This window comes from Crinia signifera, chromosome 2 (genome assembly GCF_055691185.1).
Source record: "Crinia signifera chromosome 2, ASM5569118v1, whole genome shotgun sequence".
Classification (NCBI taxonomy): domain Eukaryota; kingdom Metazoa; phylum Chordata; class Amphibia; order Anura; family Myobatrachidae; genus Crinia; species Crinia signifera.
This window is the reverse complement of record NC_139218.1, coordinates 367922623-367944293: the sequence shown is the minus strand read 5'-3', so window position 1 is coordinate 367944293 and position 21671 is coordinate 367922623. Positions and strand designations below refer to the sequence as shown.

The window sequence follows — 21671 nt, the reverse complement described above, 5'->3', positions numbered from 1 at the left end:
AGCCCCTAAGTTGGAATAATCATTGGGGGTTATTCTGGTTGGTGCGGTGGGACCATACGCGGTCGGATCATTTTTTTCTTAATCTGCGCATGCGTAGCTTTCGCAATGCGCATGTGCGGTGACCTCACACCACTCACGGACGGGTCTCTCCGTGCGAAAAACCTGTCCGCAAGAGCACGGTCATTGTGGGCAGCATGTGGGCGTTTTTATGGGAGCGGCCGGAATAATGAGGAAAACTGGGCGTAAACATGGGCGTACACGGGGGTGTGCACGCAAAATGCACTTTGCCACAACCCCCTCGATCAGCGAACGCACCGTGCATTTTGGCACAAAAACAGGGGGACGCCAAAGAGTGCTCATGACCACCCCTAGAGATACCGTATGAGAGTGGACCCCTGGGTCTGCTAATTAACGCTGATTACTACTCAAACACATACACCTGAATGTAATAAGCAATGCTGCAGGCTATTAAGTCCAAACCATTATTTCATTGGAAGCATATCTTTCTACACTTCTATACATGTAAAGGTTGGTTTAATTTTAGGTAAGATTCATTCTAACACCTGCTTATATATGCCAAGGTACTGTAGTTATTTTATAACCATCTACACCCATTCAGAAAGTGTTTTTGTATACTTTAAAAAGCAGGACACTAATATCACAGAAGTTGACATGTGTCAACTTTTTTAACTGTAACACAAACATACCAGTTTTTTATTAGGAAAAAGACACATAAACCACATCTAAGAGCAACAATTTTGGACTCAATTTCTACTTGCAATGTGGCGTACGCTCACATATACGTAAGGTGTCGGTGTGAAAACGGACGAGATCTGTCCGTGCTCTGTGGCGTACGCTCTGATGTATGCCAGGTATCGGTGGCTAAGAGGGAGATCCGTCCGTGCACGGTGGCGTACGCTCAAGTGAACGCTACTCCCCAATGTCGGTGTTTGTGACCGTCTGTGTGCTGCTGTTCTGTGGGCGGACTTACGCTCAACCTGAGCGTACGGGAAACGCACGGTGTGACGGACCGTACGCACGTTTCACCGATCCGATCAGAATAAGGCCCATTGTGTTTACCTTTGTGTTCAAATTCTGCATGCGAGTAATGTTAGGGCAGGCTGAATCTGATACATGGATGGTCGTGATGAATATCACTGCATATCACTGCAAATAGTTATTTAATGGCAGATAGCAATAGACAGATCTTGTTATCTACTGTATGAATGCAGAGCAGACAGCCAGGAACTCCATCTTTATGAGGATCTTTTTACCTTTGTGTTCTATTGAAGATGTGATTTTGCTATGGGCAACCAATCAGATTCATGCCAATCAGATTCATGCCTCCTATTAGCAATAGCAAGGATCTGAGGGCTGAGGCAGGGCCAGCGCCACCACTAGGCAGCTCTAGGCATTTGCCTAGGGCACCGGCACCTGGAGGGCGGCAGTTCGCCCCTCACCCCCAGTACTGTGTAACTGTTTAAAAAAATTGCTGCCCCGGCGTCCCTGCAGTGCTGGGGCGGTCAGGGGTGTCCGTGCCGTAGCGGTACCTGCGGCGCCGTCATGTGTATAAAGCTGGCTGCGGCCGGCGGGGTCCCTGTAGTGAATAGCAAATAACTAGCGCTATGCGCGCGGCGGCGCCGGAAGCGCTAGTTATTTGCTATTCACTACAGGGACCCCGCCGGCCGCAGCCAGCTTTATACACATGACGGCGCCGCAGGTACCCCTACGGCACGTACACCCCTTACCGCCCCAGCACTGCAGGGACGCCGGGGCAGCAATTTTTTATACAGGTACCAACCCCCCCCCCCCGCCCCCTCCCTCCCCCCGGCACCGGGGCGCCCCCACCCCGACTCGCCTGGGGCGCTCCGGTGCCTTGCACCGGCCCTGGGCTGAGGATGCGACTTCAGGCCGCCATGGCAACCATGTGTCTGTAGCCTGCTACATGACATGACCTGTTCTTCACACAAATATAAATCAGACCCTTTACCTCTTTCCACCCTATTTCTATCCAAGGTTTGATGCATCTCTCACATCGGCAGACTGAGAGAATATTTCGGTTAGGTTGATAACATTATTTTTTTAGACCGTTAGAACACATCCATTGATATGAATGTGATTTCAGTCCATAAACGTAGTGTAAACTAAAATGCTGGAATGTTCTAATGCCCCGTGCACACCGGGCGATGGGAACAGTGTACTGGGCGATGTAGTTAGCACAGATCGCTCAGCACAGATCGCTCAGCACACAGCGATCTGGGCTCCAGAGATGTGTGCTGAGCGATCTGTCATGGCCAGTGTTCTCAAATGGGAGAACACTGGCGGTGACTAAATTTATACTGCATGCATCTAGTCAGGTGATAGCGACATGCGGGACCATGCATCGGGGGCCATACATAGGGAGTGATCCAAGCTACATTTTTAAGCGATTTCTTACAAATGGGGTTGTCACTTTAATGTGTCATAATCTGATCTCCTTGTAATGTGGAGGGCACTGTATTGTTACATAATAAGAACTTGAGTACTTGAATGTGGCATAATATGAAATGTAGGCACTATAATGTGGCACAATATGAGGTACTTGTTTCCTAGCAGGGCGCCACCGACTTTAATTGTATGCCATCGGGTCTGAAAAATTGGTTGCATCGCATGCGACCAAATCGCATGCGATGCGTTGCGATGCGACACGACCGACCCGATTTTACATTGGATCCAATGTTAAATGCCCCCCCAGACCCGATTTTTGATTGTATACCCACCCTAATTTTAATTAATTAATTATATGTCAAATGCCCCCCCATTGTTAATGCCAACCCACGATGAATGCCAACCCGAAGCGTGGCGAGCTCAGCGAGGCCGCGAGGGGCGGGGGTACGCGTCCTCCGACCTTTTAATACCCCCACTCTCCACGTTGGCATGGATTTGATTTTATATAGTGTGGTGAGCGCAGCGAGCCCCACGTGGGGACGTGCATTACTTCACAGGTATTACGCGTCCCCTTCACTATATAAAATCAACTCCATGCTGACGTGGATAGTGGGGGTATGAAAAGGTTGGAGGACGCGTACCTCCGCCCCTTGCGGGCTCGCTGCGTTCGCCACGCTTCGGGTTGGCATTCATCGTGGGGTGGCGTTAACAATGGGGGGCATTTGACATATAATTAACCATTAGGGTGGGTATACAATTAAAAATCGGGTCTGGGGAGCATTTAACATTGGATCCAATGTAAAATCGGGTGTCAGGTACAATTTAACATTGGATCCAATGGAAAAATCGGGTCGGTCACATTAAATTGTAAGGGAAACATCTTTAAAGCTTAAAAATCGGGTCGGTCGGGTCTGATCGGGTCCCATCGCATACCTTAAGTTATGGTATGCGATGGGACCCGACAGGCGCCATGCTAGGAAACAAGTACCCAATAAGAAATGCAGGCACTATAATGTGGCATAATATGAAATGGAGGCACTATAATGTGGCACAATATGAAATGGAGGCACTATAATGTGGCACAATATGAAATGGAGGCACTATAATGTGGCATAATATGAAATGGAGGCACTATAAAGTGGCACAATATGAAATGGAGGCACTAAAATGTGGCACAATATGAAATGCAGGCACTATAATGTGGCATAATATGAACTGAATCTCTGTTACATGGCATAATTTGACCTGAAGGACACTCAGATGTGGCACAGTGGGAACATGGGACAGTGAGCCTTATTCGGGTTCACTCTTAGAGGCAAATTCCTTCTCAAATGGACAAAATCATGTGCACTGCAGGTGGGGCAGATGTAACATGTGCAGAGAGAGTTGGATTTGGGTGGGGTTTTTCTTCAAAGTGAGATCTATATTGCAATGTAGAAATAAAGCAGTATTTTCCCTGCACAGAAAAAAAATAACTCACCCAAATCTAATTCTATCTGCACATGTTACATCTGCCCCCCTGCAGTGCACATGGTTTTGTCCATTTGAGGAGGAATGTGCCTCTAAGAGTGATCTAGAATAAGGCCTAGTGCTATGTGGTGTAATAAGAACTACAGCCCTACAATGTGACATCATGTGAACTGTGGAACTACGATGCTTCATAAAATCAACTAGGGCACTTCTATGGGGCATTATATTGACTAGGGCACCACTATGGGGCATTATATTGACTAGGACATTACTATGGGGCATTATATTGACTAGGGCACTACTATGGGGCATTATATTGACTAGGGCACTACTATGGGGCATTATATTGACTAGGGCACTACTATGGGGCATTATATTGACTAGGGCACGACTATGGGGCATTATATAGACTAGGGCAAGACTATGGGGCATTATATTGACAGGGCACTACTATGGGGCATTATATTGACTAGGGCACTACTATGGGGCATTATATTGACCAGGGCACTACTATGGGGCATTATATTGACTAGGGCTCTACTATGGGGCATTATATTGACTAGGGCTCTACTATGGGGCATTATATTGACTAGGGCACTACTAGGGGGCATTATATTGACTAGGGCACTACTATGGGGCATTATATTGACTAGGGCTCTACTATGGGGCATTATATTGACTAGGGCACTACTAGGGGGCATTATATTGACTAGGGCACTACTAGGGGGCATTATATTGACTAGGGCACTACTATGGGGCATTATATTGACTAGGGCACTACTTTGGTTTAAGAAATGAACTGGGGCACTATAATTTGGCATACAATTAACAACTGCTGCAGAGAGGTGCCTCACAAGAAGCATTGGGAAAAGGGGCCCCTTCAATATGTTGCTATGGGGCCCACAAAGTTCTGGTTAAGCCCCAGGCCAGAGGGTTATTGGAATTTGCCAGTGTTCGTATTTAGGGGTAAATTTACTAACACTTCTCAAAATGAAAATAGGTCATGTTGCCCTTAGCAACCAATCGGATTGGTTGCTATGGGCAACATCAACTTTAAGTTTTAGAAGCTTTAGTAAAGTTACCTTCATAGAAGCAGTGAATGTGCTAATGCTTCCAGTTCTATATCTGATCAGGCCTTTATTCACTAGTATTAAAACTATAGTACATTGCTAACCTTCATCTACACAAGGAAATAAGGACCTTTATTTGCGTAGGTTACTTCTCTTTACAGTAGTTTGTATTAGTATTAATAAAACAAATTCACTAGACTTATAGTATTAACATTTGGTGGGAACATTTATTGGGATGGGAAACACGGATTTAAACATTTCCATTTCTCTTTTTACTTAAAACATAAAGACAGAATTCTACATTTTTTCCATCATCTTACTCCTGTAGACCAAACATTTCTTCCATACTTAATTCTCCCTGATATGTGCTCATCACAGCCAGCTAATGAATCTCAGTGTCAAGCTGGAGCAGCCGGGGGTGCAGTACATTCTAGCTTCAAGCCAATGGGAAGGTGAATGCGTACATTGGACATTGACTTAATTTGGTGGTGGTAGCGGTGGACACTAGGAACTTGGTGGCAGAACACAGCACATACATTGATGCTGGACAGACGGAAACAAAGTCCCAGATAGTTCTCACATATTTCTGGGGAGGCAATACCACTTGTTTTCTTCCATGACTTTTCAGGTTAGTGTTAGCTTTGGTACGACTTCACAAGAACCCACATGAGCAGGACGGTGATCAGGACAATCATAAAGTTGAGGAACAGCTCCCGGGTTGATCGCTCCATTCCGAAGACGATTTGAGTTATGGTATGTGTATTGTTGGCAAGAGAAAATACCCAACGTTGGCTCTTGTGATGGCCACAGATACCTGGGCTCACTGGCGACTCAGCTTGTCCTGTAAGTATAACACAAATAAAGATGTTAAACATATATGTAGGTAGACACAATTACTCATATAGCAAATAGTGGTTAATGTCTCAAGCAGTTGACCAGTGGAGGCTTTAAGAAGGCTTTGAGAATCAGCTTTGAGAAAGCATTTCTCAAGTACACCCTATAAAATGATATGTAGAAGCTGGTTGGTTGCTATGGGCAATTTGTACCCTGGTTCACTTCTCCGCTCTTTTCACTGCTTGATAGATCATCCCCAATGTTTTACGAAATATTCGGTACTTGTTTCCTAGCACGGCGCCCATCGTACTCGATCGCATGCCTAAAGTTAAGGTACTTAAGGCATGCGATCGACGCGATGGAACCGATTTTCTGTCAATTACCAGCTTTAATTGCCGGTAATGAGAAAATCGCGTTGATCGCGTCCATTGCATGCCATTCTAATGGCATGCGATGCGACCGACGCGATCAACGCGATTTTCCCATAGAGAACAATGTTAAATGAGTTTTAAAGTTAAAATCGCATTGATCGCGCCGATCACATGCCATTATAATGGCATGCGATGCGATCGACGGGATCAATGCGATTTTACATAGGGAACAATGGGAAATGGGCCAATATGGCCCATTTCTCATTGTATATGCCCCCTCATGGGTATTAAGTATGGTTAATGCTCCCCCATTGTTAACGCCACCCCACTATTGACGCCAACCCGAAGCGTGGCAAGCGCAGCGAGCCCGCGAGGGGCGGCGGTACACGTCCTCCGACCTTTTCCTACCCCCACTATCCACGTTGTCGTGGAGTTGATTTTATAAAGTGAGGCGAGCCCGACGCGTGGCGAGCGCAGCAAGCCCCGCGAGGGGACGCGTATACCTGTGAAGTTAAGCGCGTCCACTCACGGGGCTCGCTGCGCTTGCCACGCTTCGGGCTCGGTGGCGAACTGCGCTCGCCACACTTTATAAAATCAACTCCACGCCGACGTGGATAGTGGGGGTATAAAAAAGGTCATAGGACGGGTACCGCCGCTCCTCGCGGGCTCGCTGCGCTCGCCACGCTTCGGGTTGGTGTCAATAGTGGGGTGGCGCTAACAATGGGGGGGCATTTCTACCATGAGGGGGGGTTTGCAATTAAAATTGGGGGTTTTGGGGCTTTTTACATTGAAATCAATGTAAAATTGGGTCTCAGGGACCATTTTACATTGATTCCAATATAAAAATCGCATCTATCACATCGCATGCGATTTGGTTGCATGCGATGCGATCAATGCGATTTTTTCACCCGCGATCAATACAATCAAAATCGTGGGCGCCGTGCTAGGAAACAAGTACCAAATATTCATATCCTGTAATCATAGTTACTGGGAAACTGTATTGTAATGCTGCTGGTGCATTTTAAAGGGAGAAAAATAAATTTACCAGGAGTGGGTGCATTGAGAGGTTAGATAGTGAGTACAAATCTTTCAGGCCGAGGCTTGTCTGTGTGCCAAGGTAGCTGAGGAGGCACAGCGACTGCATACTTAACTATGCTTCAGCAAGTGCTGTGACACTTCTGATTTTTTGGGTAGCACCACACACTGAAAGAAGAGATCCTATTAGATAGACTGCAGAGATCCCCCAGCGAATAGGGGAAGAACACATTGTAAAGAATCTCTTTTCACACATTATAAAGGACTGCTTTATGTTCGTGATGAGATGGCCTGCTGTTCCCATTCTCTACCTCCGTTCCCATACCCGGGCCCCCCTGCCAATCAAGACAGCAGAAATTTTGTGCGTGTCAATGCCAGTCACCCCTCTACCCACCCACTGGCCTGCCCCAACGCTGATTCACGAAGAGACTGAAAAACAAGAAAAACCAAACAAGAAACCCAGAAAAATGCATAAATGCAGCCAAAGCAAAGCAGGCCGGCCTAACACTGAAACAATATGGAACATAATGCCTATAAGCTCTGGATTTCCAGCAGCCAAGAGTTTTAATCTCGGCCTCTGAGACACCCAAGGACACTAATTGTCGCAGCCCCAATGAGAAAGAAATGCATGCCGTACATGCAAGATGACAGGCCCCAAGCGAGGAGGGACCTCTGAAAAACCCAACAAAATTGGTACAATGTCAACGTGGAGACGTTGAGGTGCATGAGCCATGTCCCAACACTCTGAGGCTAGATTCGCCATATGCGTGGACCAATGCCACAGGGCAAACTGTAGCATCAGGGCAAGCAGGCAATGACACCCGTAGCCCATGCCCCAGCTTAACTGTCTTAGAGCGACAACTTGCACAGCAAAGCTTTTGCCAGCACCTGTGACCTGACCAACAGGGATACAGCTCCCCAATGAGAAAGGCTCTGTGAAAAGCCATTGTAAACGCAAGCAAAATAGCAAGGTCTCATGATGAGATTCACTGATGGAAGGCCGAACGGCCATTAAACTAATAAGCATGGTAATTGATACAGGACGCCTGCGATCATCTAAAACTGGAACAGGATGTGACCATTCCTTCAAAAACTGTCGCACTAAAATATGTTTGTAATGTCATGACTGCCATGTAAACGCAGAGAAAATTAGATACCCGACAGCATCTGCCTGACAAAAGCGCGCAACTGCCCAAACTTATACAGGTGCCAAAGAAAGTCCAACAGCAGATGAAAAGAGGTCTTCGCTTCGCCTGTCTGAAAGTTGTTTGACACTTCTGCAACATCGCATGAGCAGCTGACTGGCTTGCCAGTGCGGTTATCCCTGCCATATAACCTGCCAACAATGAGAGGGGCAAATGTCACCAATGAGAGATGCTGCAGGCGCCAAGGGGGCCCAGGATTAGAGTCTATTAAGTATAATATGTCCAAAACGGTTGAGTAGTGCAGCCAGTACTGCAGACACCAGAGGTCTCACCAGGCATTCGAGAATGCCTATTTTGTCAGTCCCAGGCCCCACAATTTCTGGTGGCAGCCCTGCCCAAATCTAAAGGTGGCCATACACTACTGCAAGAAGTCGCAGCAGTGTGTGACCATCTGTTCCCCCTTGAAATGAAGGGATGGTCTGCAGGATGGCATGTGTTCCTTTTGACTGTGATGTATCGCATGCAACCCTGTTCCGTGCCACTGGGAGGTGGTATGAGTTGGAAGTCGGACATTGCGGCAGCCCTGACCTCCAACTCCGTTCCGATGAGCATTGGATCGGATGCAATGACAAACACTTGCAATTTGGGCCAATTTCACATGATTTTGAGGCCCGATTCGTCGGGTGAAATCGTCCCAAATCGTGTATGGGGGTCTTAACTCTCTCTGCACGTTACATTTGCCCCACCTGCAGTGCAACATTGTTTTGCCCATTTAGAGAACAAATTTGCACTGCGATCAGGTGTGAATTAGCCCCTAAGTTGGAATACTTATTGTGTTTACCTTTATGTTCAAATTCTGCATGCGAGTAATGTTAGGGCAGGCTGAATCCGATACATGGATGGCTGTGATGAATATCACTGCATATCACTGCAAATAGTTATTTAATGGCAATAGACAGAGCTTGTTATCTACTGTATGAATGCAGAGCAGACAGCCAGGAACTCCATCTTTAAGAGGATTTTTTTCCCTTTGTGTTCTATTGTGATTTTGCTATGGGCAACCAATCAGAGTCATGCCAATCAGATTCATGCCTCCTATTAGCATTAGCAAGGATCCGAGGGCTGGGGCAAGGATCCGAGGGCTGAGGATGTGACCTCAGGCCGCCATGGCAACCATGTGTCTGAAGTCCGACCAGCCTGCATGACCTGTTCTGCACACAAATATAAATCAGACCCTTTACCTCTTTCCACCCTATTTCTATCCAAGGTTTGATGCATCTCTCACATCGGCAGATAAAACGCAGCCTGATGGGGTGATTTTTGACCGATGGTTATGTTTGCGCTATCCAATTGTAGGCTATTTTCTATCAGCCAATCAACGATCCCAGGTATTATTGTGGCTCCAGCTGCTGCTTGTTGCAGTTTACGCTTCGGGCGTCTCAGACTTAAGGTAATTTGTTGTGTAAGGGGCTAATTGGATACTGGCATTAAGGGGCATACACACGGTGAGATTTTGCTGAGCATTCTAAGCGATCTGTCACTGTCAGGGCTAGTGAGATTGCTTAGAAAATGCCCTGAGAAAGTATTTCATTTAGGTTGATAATTTTTTTAGACCGTAAGAACACATCCATTGGTATGAATCTGATTTCAGTCCATAAATGTAGTGTAAACTAAAATGCTGGAATGTTCTAATGCCCCGTGCACACCGGGCGATGGGAGCAGTGTACTGGGTGATGTAGTTAGCACAGATCGCTCAGCACAGATCGCTCAGCACACAGCGATCTGGGCTCCAGGGATGTGTGCTGAGCGATCTGTCATGGGCAGTGTTCTCAAATGGGAGAACACTGGCGGTGACTAAATTTATACTACACTATAATTAGGCATACAATTAACAACTGCTGCAGAGAGGTGCCTCACAAGAAGCATTGGGAAAAGGGGCCCCTTCAATATGTTGCTATGGGGCCAACAAAGTTCTGGTTAAGCCCCAGACCAGAGGGTTATTGGAATTTGCCAGTGTTCGTATTTAGGGGTAAATTTACTAAAACTTCTCAAAATTCTCAACGTATCGGATTGGTTCCTATGGGCAAAATCAACTTTAATTTTTTAGAAGCTTTAGTAAAGTTACCCCCATAGAAGCAGTGAATGTGCTAATGCTTCCAGTTCCATTTCTGATCAGGCCTTTATTCACTAGTATTAAAACTATAGTACATTGCTAACCTTCACCTACACAAGGAAACAAGGACCTTTATTTGCATAGGCCACTTCTCTTTGCAGTAGTAAATACACTAGACTATAAGTATTAACATTTGGTGGGAACATTTATTTGATGGAAAACACGGATTTAAACATTTCCATTTCTCTTTTTGCTTAAAACATAAAGACAGAATTCTACATTTTTTCCATCCTCTTCCTACTGTAGACCAAACATTTCCTCCATGCTCAATTCTCCCTGATATGTGCTCATCACAGCCAGCTAATGAATCTCAGTGTCAAGCTGGAGCAGCCGGGGGTGCAGTACATTCTAGCTTCAAGCCAATGGGAAGGTGAATGCGTACATTGGACATTGACTTAATTTGGTGGTGGTAGCGGTGGACACTAGGAACTTGGTGGCAGAACAAAGCACATACATTGATGCTGGACAGACGGAAACAAAGTCCCAGGTAGTTCTCACATATTTCTGGGGAGGCAATACCACTTGTTTTCTTTCATGACTTTTCAGGTTAGTGTTAGCTTTGGTACGACTTCACAAGAACCCACATGAGCAGGACGGTGATCAGGACAATCATAAAGTTGAGGAACAGCTCCTGGGTTGACCGCTCCATTCTGAAGAAGATTTGAGTTATGGTATGTGTATTGTTGGCAAGAGAAAATACTCAACCTTGGCTCTTGTGATGGCCACAGATACCTGGGCTCACTGGCGACTCAGCTTGTCCTGTAAGTATAACACAAATAAAGACGTTAAACATATATGTAGGGAGACACAATTACTCATATAGCAAATAGTGGTTAATGTCTCAAGCAGTTGACCAGTGGAGGCTTTGAGAAGGCTTTGAGAATCAGCTTTGAGAAAGCATTTCTCAAGTACACCCTATAAAATGATATGTAGAAGCTGGTTGGTTGCTATGGGCAATTTGTACCCTGGTTCACTTCTCCGCTCTTTTCACTGTATAATTACAGGGAAACTGTATTGTAAGGCTGCTGGTGCATTTTAAAGGCAGAAAAATAAATTTACCAGGAGTGGGTGCACTGAGAGGTTAGATAGTGAGTACAAATCTTTCAGGCCGAGGCTTGTCTGTGTGCCAAGGTAGCTGAGGAGGCACAGAGACTGCATACTTAACTATTCTTCAGCAAGTGCTGGGGGACTTCCGCTTTTTTGGGCAGCACCCCACAATCACAGAAGAGTGGGCAAATCTCCTGCATCCTGCCTGCTTCTTAAGTAAGGCAGGATAAGGAAATTTTATATTGCAGGCATGCATGGGTGGGGCTTAATTATGCTTATTTGAGTTTAGTCCCGCCCCCTCCTTATGGACCCGTAAATCACATAATTTTGAGGGCCTATTGATTGATGGCCCCGCCCCCCCAATGGTGCAAGCAGGGTCTCCTCTTAGAGCTTCTTCCAGACAAGAACCCCCAAAGATAGGCACTTATGCTGCTACTTTACAACCGCAAGGTGACATGACCAGCAGTTGTGCAATATATAAAAAAGGCCTCTGTATTTATGATGATCCAGGGTGTGAACCCCAAAGCCATGATCGCTATTTACAATGGTCACAGCGAGCCCCTACTCTACCTCTGTTGTGTATCCCCAGGGACAACCAGATCGTGCGGTGCTAGGCTTCACCTTTAATAGCCACATATGAGGGGGCGAATTAGGTCCGCTCCAACTCCGGCACCACCAGGTCTTACGTGGTACAAGGATCCTTGAGGTAGGCAAGAGGAGAACTACCTAATGAACTACAGTACATGTAAAAGGTAATAACTAAAAAACAAGCAACCTCGTCGCAAATAACCAAATAACATGCAGCCTTGTCACATACAACCAGATAACCTGCGACAACGTCACAAACAACTGAATGACCTGCAACTTTGTCGCAAACAATAAAAGACCAGCGACTACGAGAAAAGACCACTCAGTACATAAGATAATTACACCATGCCAAAGTATAATAATAGAAATACACCACACAATACACACTAAATACACACCACACAAAAGTTACGGCGACAACCCGCAGAACACGGGTAACTCATAACTGCTGCTGCTGTCAGTGGGTGAAGTCACCAGCTGGCGTAAAGAAGCGATGGTCCAGCAAACGGTGTGGTAAGGTGAATGACTGGTGGCAGCAGCACAAGAAGGCATGCAGCAATAGCTAAACAAGAAGCTATCACCGGCATCTGCTAACAGGCCTGGCTTCCTTAACCCTTTCAGGTCCAATGTCTAGTCAGGCTCAACAGCCCTAGCACTAGTAGCAGATCCAGTGTGAGCCACTTTCAAATAAGAACATTAACATTCGTTCAACATTCAATGTAGACTATTTTTGAATAAAAAAATAAAATAAATGACAATTTATTGAAACATATAATCCAGACTGTTTGAATTGCAAAAAAAGAAAATTGGACTGCAAATGGTTAAAAGGAAGCAGCTACTGTCCAATCCTGAAGGGCCAGAGAGACCGGCCTCCAAGCCCCTCTGATGGTGCATCTGCTGCTGGGAGCACTATCAGCGGCACCCTGGCTGCTTAGTAACAGCCAGGACTAAATGATAGCTGCGCAGTGTCCTCCGGTTGCTGGGCAACTGGACGGACAGGAACCCCAGCGGCGGAAGTGATGCGCCCCAGGCCTGTTGCCTAGCAACAATCCCACCGCTTGCAGCTGAGGCCTCCAGAGACCTGCTGGACCTGCTGACTGCAGGTATGGGTCCCCGGATCCTAACAGTATTTACTTGTGGTATGGCCAAGCCGTCATATTTTGAACACACCCCTTATAAGGGGGCCTGATAGATCTCCTGATGGCAGTGACCTTGACAAGTAAACCAAGGGTAACATCTAACACCACTGAAAACAACTATCAATGAGCACTGATGGCCCAGCAAACCCTTATTACTCAAAGAAAAAACTATAGTACAAAAACAAGGTTAACAAATAAAAGGATTATTACTAGAAAACATGGAGTAAATATACTAAAGCTTCTAAAAATTAAAAGAGGGGATGTTTCCCATAGCAACCAATGAGATTCTACAGTATTTATAATTTCTCTATTACATACTAGAAAATCAAAGAGACAGAATCCGATTGGTTGCTAAGAGCATAAAGTGTGCAGTCTGGAACCCGTTCCCTAGAGGAAGAGGCGGGCCCCCGGGCAGCAGGACCCACTGGGGGATTTCCCCGTACCACTATGGGCCAGTCTGCACTGCTGGTGTGCGTGGAGGCTTTACATCCTGTTGCTATAATTTATGTGCAGTATAGCCAATACCCTTCAAGGCCAGTAAAGAAGAAGATGGTGGGATGATCAGTCCATCACTCACCACTAAGCCAGGAGAATTTGTATCCAGACTCTGTGTGGACAGTGCTTCTCCTGATACACAGCAGCTGCACAACGCAAGCCGACATCCATCAGAACATTCCAAGGAGATCTCATTACTCACTGTCAACCATGACCAGTCACCACATCAAGTTACTCAGTGTGTAAGCTTAAGAGCACATGGTGGAACATTTACATAACCTTTGGCAACAGAATACACGCTTGCTAATTCTTTGCGCTTCAACTTTGGATCAACCTTGCACAGCTGTGGCAGGTATAAGCTATTTATGGTGTACGGCATTTTTTTGAAGGTTACTGTAGATAGTGGATTGGGATACTATGGTAAGCCAGTGAATGTGGGTGAAGGAGTTTCCTAGGTGAGCTTTATATGAGCTCCCACAAGTGATAAGCCAAGTGTTTTACTGTTAAGGATTAGCGAGATAACAGTGACAGCCTCATTCACTAATGGGGTATTTGTGCTAACCATTGTGCATTCTTATACCCCTTTTCCATCTACAAGCCGGGTCGCACCCGGGATTTTGTATCCGGCTACAACCCGTGTGTGACCCGCTTGTGAACCCTTTGCCGCTAGAATCCCCACCCGGCATAATGCTGGGCTTGTGATGTCACCGGAGCGGGTTCTGAGGCTATTGCATTGCAGTGAGCTCGACCCGTGTTACCCGTTTACACTGCACAGTGACTCGGGTTGAACCCGTGTTCATCCCTGGTAACTACCTGGGTTGTTATGCCAGGTCTCACGACCCGGGTCATTTCAGCTGGGATTGTTTCCACCAGCATGCAATCCTGGGTTTTGCACGTTCCCATGCAAAAACCCAGGATATTTAAGCTAGTGGAGTTACTAACACTGACAGTTTCCAGCCCATCCCTCACCGCGAACGCAAATGTAAGAGTGAGTAGATAGCTTCTCTGCTCCCAGCATCAGAGCAGCAGCAGGGGAAGGAGCTGAGTCCCTAGCGGGACCCAGCTCCAATCAGCGCTGAGATCAAAGGTCTGATCCCAGCGCTGGAAGTGCGGTGGTGGGTTGCAAGTGCATGGCGGGGAGCGACTGGGTTGGAGCGTCAAGGATGACTTTCCCTTGAGCCTGAAGCTCCTTTTGTAGAAATGTCATGGGACAGAGGGCACATCGGTCTGCACTAAGGCAGGACAGAACTCATCTCCTTCCTCCTAGGTCATCGTGTCTGGGTGCAGAAGAGTTACCAGGACCGTGGTTCATCACGGCCTGAAGGTGCGGCACCGGGTTCAGCTTCACCTTCACGGCAGCAGGCACCACACCAAAGGTGATTTTGCTGTGTGATCACAGGACCCATCCTGCACATGCACAGTTCCACGACATCCTGAAAACTGTGTGTTAGATCACCTAGGAGATCCAACCTGAATTAGGTTGTAAAACACAGACGCTGATAGATGTAATTGATATTGAGTTCCACCACCTGTAATGGCGAGTTGGAATGGTTCAACCTCCACCGTGACCCTGCACAGTAATTCTAGCAGAACCGCATTATAGTTCGCTAGGAGGGTGCCAACAACCCTATCACTGGCCCTGGCTCTGCCTAATGGGTGGAGGGGAGAGGGAGATTTAGGTGGCAGAGGGAAATGAGTTCCACCACTTCTTTAGGACCACTTGGCTGGTGGGTCTACTGATGCCAGTGCCAGGACCCTTAATTTAAGAAAAAAACATCCTAAACAACAGGGGGACCCCACTTCCAGGTCGTCATTGTGCCGCTATCCCATTCTACAAACATACACTATATATCAGGGGCAGGGCTGTGATGATGCCTTTCAGCATGGCATTATCATCAGCCTGCCCACTTGTGCTCTGTTGTGGGCGGCGAAAGGGGTATGTGGAGGGATGGAGAAGGGTGCGGAAGAAGTTGCCCACCCTTTCAGGGGGCTTGGAGCGGCATTTCATGATGGTAGACAAACTTGCGAAATTCATGTGAAAATATAAATTTCTGCTTTGTGCATTTAGGGGTAGATGTATGAAGCAGTGATAAGGGAGAAGTGAGCCAGGGGAGAAGTGGCCCATGGCAACCAATCAACTGCTCTGTATCATTTTATGTTATGCATATTATAGATATTTCTTCAGTGCTGATTGGTTGCCATGGATTCATTCTCCTCTGGCTCACTTCTCCCTTATTACTGCTTCATACATCTACCTCATAGTCACAAATATTGAGGCTGTAATTATGGGTGTGCGATCGGTTCAGCGCACAGAATGCATGGCTCTGTCTACAGCACTGTCACAGCCCCACAACCCTTACTTCTGGCCAGCAGGGTGTCTGCCATGTTTACAGTTTGCATTCCAGGGGTTGCCGGCCATGACATCAAAATGCAAAGGGAGGCGGAGTCTGCACCGGAAGATCAAAGCCCTTATTCCAGTGCTGATTATCATCCAATACAAGTCACATTTATAGCAGTATATGATACACTCATCCAGGTTTTTCTTATTCTGTTAATGATGGTCTTGTGACAACTGTGCATCTTATTATTATGTGCATCTCATTAATATGTGCAACTCATCAATATGTGCATCTCATTAATATGTGCATCTCATTAATATGTACATTCCATTAATATGTGCATCTCATTAATATGTGCATCTCATTAATATGTGTGTCATATTAGTTGTGGAATAGGGACGGACAGCTGTGATAAGACACCAGAAGGGATGGAATTCCAGCCCTGTTAGGTGGCAAGCCTATGTAACTAGTCACAGTCAACACTTGTCTTTGTGGTAATCCTGTAGGAATAATGGAAAGGTCACACGTACTGTAGTGATCACATTATTATTACAGTTCCTGTCTATGTAACCCTATCCAGCAATGGAATTTCTCTGAGGCCAATTTGATTCAATTATAGTCGACATGAGGTTTTCATGTGCCGTTAGGTGGTATTTTATGCCCTACCATCCACTTGGGGCGTAGAGGGAGAATAGAATAGTACCTGAGCCATGGTGAGCGCAGCGGCACACTTTGATGGTGTCCATGTCTACTATGTCGACAGTCAGGACAAAAAAAAGTGAAAAAGCTCATGTCGACCTTTTAACTTGCCATTGTCAACCTAATGCTTGTGTTTACCTTTCATCCCTGTCGACCTTAGCCATGTTGATCTTTTTTATGTGTCAACCTAAGGTATGTCGACCTTCAATAGTCGATCCAATGCACGTCGACCAATATTGGGTGAACCCAGCGACCCATACCCCTATGTACTAAGACTTGCGCGGAGATAAAGTACCAACGATCCGTATTCTAATTGCCATCAATTAGGTGCTGACAGACTGGTTCTCTGTCTCCATCCAGAGCTTAGTACATAGACCCGTTAGTAAGGTTCACAAATGGGATACTATGGGGTATTTACTAAGATGGGCGTTCTGTTGAAGATGGGATGTTTCCCGTAGCAACCAATCAGATTCTATCTATTATCATTTAGTACTAAATATATAGTTACATAGTAGTTAAGGGTGAATAAAGTTTTAATGAGTAGAATCTGTTATTTTATCCCATAGTTATACTTAGTGTTTTCTGATGTCCTTAAAGACAGATTATGATTATTGTTAGTAGCCCAGGATGTTTTAAGCCAATATATGTTTGTCCAATCTCATTTTAAATGTATCTATTGTGTCTGCCGACACCACCTCTCCATCTGCCGACACCACCTCGCCCGTGCAGTTTTGCTGCCCTGACCGTAAAAAAAATGTTTCCTTCTAAGGCAGGCATTCCCAACCACGGTCCTCAAGGCACACCAACAGTGCAGGTTTTAGTGATATCCAGGCTTGAGCACAGGTGACTTAATTAGTACTTGAGTGATTCTGATTAAACCATCTGTGCTGAAGCCTGGATATCACTAAAACCTGCACTGTTGGTGTGCCTTGAGGACCGTGGTTGGGAATGCCTGGTCTAAGGGAACAAAATCTTCTTTCCTCTCATCCAGGCATTCCCAACCACAGTCCTGAAGACACGCCAACAGTGCAGGTTTTAGTGATATCCAGGCTTCAGCACAGCTGGTTAAATCAAAATATCCCCAGTACAGGTTGAGTATCCCGTATCCAAAATGCTCGGGACCAGGAGAATTTTGGATAACGGATTATTCCGTATTTCGGAATATTTTAATATTTCAATGATGTATTTTGAAGTATCTTGCATTTATGCTGTATAAACACATAATATACACACAAATATATTTTATTACCACATAAAATACACACAAATATATTTTAATTGTTCAAAAAACAAGGTTTCAAAACGTGAAACAAAATGTGTGTACTATCTCAGCACTGAATTTGAATGCCAAGCAATCATTGTCTTGCACATATATAGTGCCAGTTACATATCATGTCCCCAGTGATGCTGTTACAAATGTCCCCAGTGAGTTTTTAGCAAAAAAAAAAAAAATTTTCACTTTCTGGAATGTCCGTATTTCGGAATAATTCGGATAACGGATATTCGGATACGGGATACTCGACCTGTACTAATTAAGTCACCTGTGCTCAAGCCTGGATATCACGAAAACCTGCACTGTTGGTGTGCCTTGAGGACCGTGTTTGGGAATGCCTGCTCTAATCTAAACTCATGCCCACGTGTCCTAGAGTTCTTCCTTACAGTAAAGGGCTCCTGACAGTTCCTTATATTGGCCCCTGATATATTTGTACATGTTAAGCATGTCCCCCCTTAAGCGTCTCTTCTCTAGAGTAAACAATCCCAATTCATTCAACCTGTCCTCATACCTTAAATCCGCCATTCCCCTAATAAGCTTTGTTGCTCTTCTTTTTATTTTTTCCAGTTCTACGATGTCCTTTTTATAGTGAGGGGCCCAGAATTGTACTCCATATTCCAGATGTGGCCTAACCAATGCTTTGTACAGTGGCATGATTACCTTCGAGTCCCTAGTTTCCATGCCCCTTTTTATACATGCCCTTATTAGTTGCTATGTGACATTGAGCACTGCACCCTAGTGTGCTATCAATTATAAACCCTAGGTCTTTTTCAGTTTCTGAGCTACCCAATAAATAAATAAGAAGTAGAATCTAATTGGTTGCTATGGGCAACATCTCATAGATATCCCATTTTAGTAATAAATATACTTCTAATGCTGTGTTCACACGGGGAAGATATATTGCTCAGTTTCTACTTTACATCAGCGACCAGAGATGGTCGCTGATGAAAAAGAAATTGCCGGGGGAGCCCGGCAGTGGTAATCAGCTGGTCGCAGGAGCATGTTCCTGCGACCAGCGATCACCACAGGGGCAAAAACGGGAGCGCGCACCCAGCGATATATCGCCGGTGCACACTCCCATTGCGGGCAATATGGTCGCTCATCGACCATATTTCCTGCGATTTTGCACAAAATCACCCCTGTGTGTACGCACCTTAAGAGGTATTGCTCAGCCCAATTATGTTCATTTGCACTCGCTATGGGAAGCAATACCTCCAACCAGACATCCTTCGTTTTTAGGAGAATGAATCATGTGTGACTGTGATCTCCATCTTTGCATGACACATAGGCCCTTATTCAGATCTGATTCCAGTACAAATTTGTTTGGAAAATGGGCAAAACCATGTGCACTGCAGGTGGGGCAGATGTAACATGTGCAGAGAGAGTTAGATTTGGGTGGGTTGTGTTGAAACTGAAATCTAAATTGCAGTGTAAAAATAATGCAGCCAGTATTTACCCTGTACAGAAACAAAATAACTCACACAAATCTAACTCTCTCTGCACATGTTACATCTGCCCCACCTGCAGTGCACATGGTTTTGCCCATTTTCCAAACAAATTTGTACTGCGATCAGATCTGAATAAGGGCCATACTGTGAGTTGTTTTGAGTCTTATTTATAGGGATCTGACAATGGATGGATGAGCACACATGGCGTGACTTTACACTAAGTCATTGGCAGTAATGAAAGGCATGAACATAGCGCCAACATCAAAGCCAGACGAGCAGAAGAATCAGATCTCTGTCTGCTGGTACTAAGTGTTACAAATGATTCTAGAGGCATCCACTGTCCAAAGATAGAAATACCAAAACGTGCCACCCTTTCATAGCGAAATCACATCTGCTCAATATAAGTACAGGCAATGCCCCAACAATGGAAGTACTACTAGTTCCAGAAGATATAGTGATGCTGAGACTTTAATTTCAGTAATCCGCACCTCAGTCTCTGCTAACGAGGCAGGAACCATAGCCAAGGGCCACATCAGTACCGTATAATGCACATACCGATAAATTGTAATTCTACATGATGTCTTATTAAATAATTATACTTTTGTTTCTGATTTTAACAGTCTCTGGGGCAATCTGTGACAATATTGTTACTCAACGCACTGAAAGTGTCAGATCCAACTTTTTGAAAAGCTGTTTTGTCGGAGATGGCCGCGGATTATCAAGTTTGCGGGCGTTTTTTCGACAATCCGTTTTTGCCGATCCACAGACTTTTTGACACCTGGAACATTGAATTCTGACTGTTGATGTGCTGTTGGGACGTTCTGACAGTCGGAATCCCACATTTAATACCCCCCAAAGATTAGGTGGAGAGAAATAAAACTTGGAGAGCCATGACGTGGAGAGGGCTAAAGTATCTCCAATCAACTTAATTCTGGTTGGTACTTTATCTCTCTCCAAACTTTGATACATTTCCACAACAAAATATGTAGGTCTGTAATATTACAATAAAGTGATGCAACTAATGCTGGGCACACACCAGAACGATCATGAGACCATCGTGAGCAGATCATGAGACGGCCGTACGATGGTCGCACAATATGCTGGATCATACGATCTGCATCCAATCCAATTCCGATCCAATCCCGATCTGTACCCAGTTGACTGGGTCATTTTGAAATCCTACCTACAGCAGGTAGGTATCTGCAAAACGACTAGCGGGGACGTGCATCGGATTGGAATCAGATCTAAAACATGCCCAATTTACATACAATCGGTTGAGATTGTATCGAAATTGGGTGAATTGAGGCCAAATTGTTATGGTGTGTAAACTACATTAGAGCGTGCACTCACTCTGATTAAAGCAATACAATGTTTGGGAAGGTCTGAGAAAGCAACATATGATCATTTGAGCTCCTATCTAATGACTATTGTATAACTGTTTCAATAAAATAAATTTAAAAAACACCCTTAATGGCTCATTGCATGCTCTTATACAATTATCCTACATCCAACGTCACACAAAAGATATATACAAAGTTTCAGCAGATGTGCTACCCACAATCCTTTTCTGCACAGCCAACACCACACTTGCCCTGGACTCATTTTGCTGCACCTGGTAATACTACGGAAAGGTGGACAAGCTCTTGGAACATGCAATGACTGAACTAACACAAAACTTTCCAAATAAATCTGGGCGCTTACGGTACAGACAGCTGAGAGGACAGAGCAAGAAGTATGTATTACCTGCTATCCAGCTTTGGGAAGAGTGCCGGAGACCTGTTATCTGTATTGTTCCTCTTGGGGGAAATAATCTCTGTCCTCTGGAATTTTAATCCTTGTGTTCGGACTGAAATAGTTGGAGGGAGGAGTTCATGGAAGTGATGTCACCTAGAGAATATTAATATTGCAGAGCGTATGGGCACACAGCTGCACGAGAAGTAATTCACAGCTCATGCCAGGTTATCTGGAGGACCTGTACTCTTCAAACTATTTTTAATTGGCAGCAAAGAAGCAGCTGTCATCTCGTTACTCCTGTACCCCTGTGTACTGTATGTGCCACCGGGCCATTCATCTTTGCTATTGTCAAACAAAATATATGACCAAGATTTATAGATCTGA

General features: G+C 45.3%; 2 protein-coding genes across 5 annotated transcripts; both read right to left on the bottom strand.

The window, feature by feature from the left end:
- Positions 1-5193: 5193 nt before the first annotated feature.
- On the bottom strand, positions 5194-21359 carry SLN (sarcolipin). Of its 3 annotated transcripts, XM_083171330.1 has the most exons (3): positions 21297-21359; positions 11231-11284; positions 5194-5808 (listed from the first exon to the last, which is right to left on the bottom strand). In XM_083171330.1, the coding sequence occupies exon 3, from the start codon at positions 5696-5698 to the stop codon at positions 5603-5605; it is 96 nt and encodes a 31-aa protein (XP_083027456.1). In that variant the 5' UTR covers positions 5699-5808; positions 11231-11284; positions 21297-21359; the 3' UTR covers positions 5194-5602. The 3 variants fall into 3 exon arrangements, with proteins under 3 accessions (XP_083027456.1, XP_083027455.1, XP_083027454.1); XM_083171329.1 differs by lacking the exon at positions 21297-21359 and having other exon boundaries at positions 11110-11248; XM_083171328.1 differs by lacking the exons at positions 11231-11284; positions 21297-21359 and adding an exon at positions 11024-11132.
- LOC146059212 (sarcolipin) lies at positions 5673-11211 on the bottom strand. Of its 2 annotated transcripts, XR_014470182.1 has the most exons (2): positions 11024-11211; positions 5673-5808 (listed from the first exon to the last, which is right to left on the bottom strand). XR_014470182.1 is itself a non-coding variant. In XM_083171326.1 (1 exon), exon 1 carries the CDS (start codon positions 11172-11174, stop codon positions 11079-11081), a length of 96 nt encoding a protein of 31 aa, XP_083027452.1. In that variant the 5' UTR covers positions 11175-11211; the 3' UTR covers positions 10652-11078. The 2 variants fall into 2 exon arrangements, 1 of the variants encoding a protein (XP_083027452.1); XM_083171326.1 differs by lacking the exon at positions 5673-5808 and having other exon boundaries at positions 10652-11211.
- Positions 21360-21671: the final 312 nt, after the last annotated feature.